The following is a 1,153-nucleotide window of genomic DNA, read 5'->3' as shown; positions in this document are numbered from 1 at the left end:
CAAACATGGTTCAGCCATACATGGTTCAGCCAAACATGATTCAGCCAAACATGGTTCAGCCAAACATGGTTCAGCCATACATGATTCAGCCAAACATGGTTCAGCCAAACATGGTTCAGCCAAACATGGTTCAGCCAAACATGGTTCAGCCAGGTTCAGCCATACATGGTTCAGCCAAACATGGTTCAGCCATACATGGTTCAGCCATACATGGTTCAGCCATACATGGTTCAGCCATACATGGTTCAGCCATACATGGTTCAGCCAAACATGGTTCAGCCAAACATGGTTCAGCCATACATGGTTCAGCCATACATGGTTCAGCCATACATGGTTCAGCCAAACATGGTTCAGCCATACATGGTTCAGCCATACATGGTTCAGCCATACATGGTTCAGCCAAACATGGTTCAGCCATACATGGTTCAGCCAAACATGGTTCAGCCATACATGGTTCAGCCAAACATGGTTCAGCCAAACATGGTTCAGCCAAACATGGTTCAGCCAAACATGGTTCAGCCAAACATGATTCAGCCAAACATGGTTCAGCCAAACATGGCCACCATTATACCTTCTGGGACGATTCAGTAGAGAACAGAGAGTAGAGCCCCACCTGGATGTTAGTGAGCAGAGTCTCTATTGACGACAGCCCCTCAGGGAAGATAAAGGGCCCGGGGAACCCTGGAGGAAGCTTCTGCCCCGAGAACGACAGCCTCTCATAGCCGTCTCCGATTGGTTCTCTGACTGGCTCTCTGATTGGTTCTCTGACTGGTTCTCTGACTGTCTGGGTGCTCAGGGAACCACAGTCATCTTGAGGACAGACAAAAGAGAATAGCAGAGAAGTCATCAGAATGCATTTACCGTTGTGTTGGGCTCTTCTGGGGAAAGACAAAGAGAGAGTGATGGTGATATTCATTATTCAGAACATGCAAAATAGAGGAAGATTGTGATTGGCTGTGTCCACGACTAAACTACAACTGACAAACACAAGAAACCACACCCACCTCTGAACACCCAACCTTTTCAGTGTGGCACCACTGAAGACACACAGATGGAAACACACACATGTCCCCTGAGTATACTGTAATACTGTGTTCACAGATGTCTGTTCTCCTGCACTACTGATAACTATGTCATGGCCAAGTTTAAATCA

The 1,153-nt window shown here is 46.9% G+C and overlaps 1 protein-coding gene across 1 annotated transcript in view; it reads right to left on the bottom strand.

The window, feature by feature from the left end:
• Positions 1–571: 571 nt before the first annotated feature.
• Positions 572–1,153, bottom strand: part of LOC127923807 (dachshund homolog 1-like) — a gene marked incomplete at its 3' end in the record, with an annotated part of 19,116 nt that continues 18,534 nt past the window's right edge. Inside the window, exon 4 of the mRNA XM_052507851.1 lies at positions 572–810. Within this exon, the coding sequence (XP_052363811.1) occupies positions 572–810 (239 nt within the window). The remainder of the gene's footprint in view (positions 811–1,153) is intronic.

Source organism: Oncorhynchus keta, unplaced genomic scaffold, assembly GCF_023373465.1.
Source record: "Oncorhynchus keta strain PuntledgeMale-10-30-2019 unplaced genomic scaffold, Oket_V2 Un_contig_3274_pilon_pilon, whole genome shotgun sequence".
NCBI lineage: Eukaryota > Metazoa > Chordata > Actinopteri > Salmoniformes > Salmonidae > Oncorhynchus > Oncorhynchus keta.
Note: the sequence above shows the minus strand (reverse complement) of the source record. Positions and strands in the feature narration are given on the sequence as shown.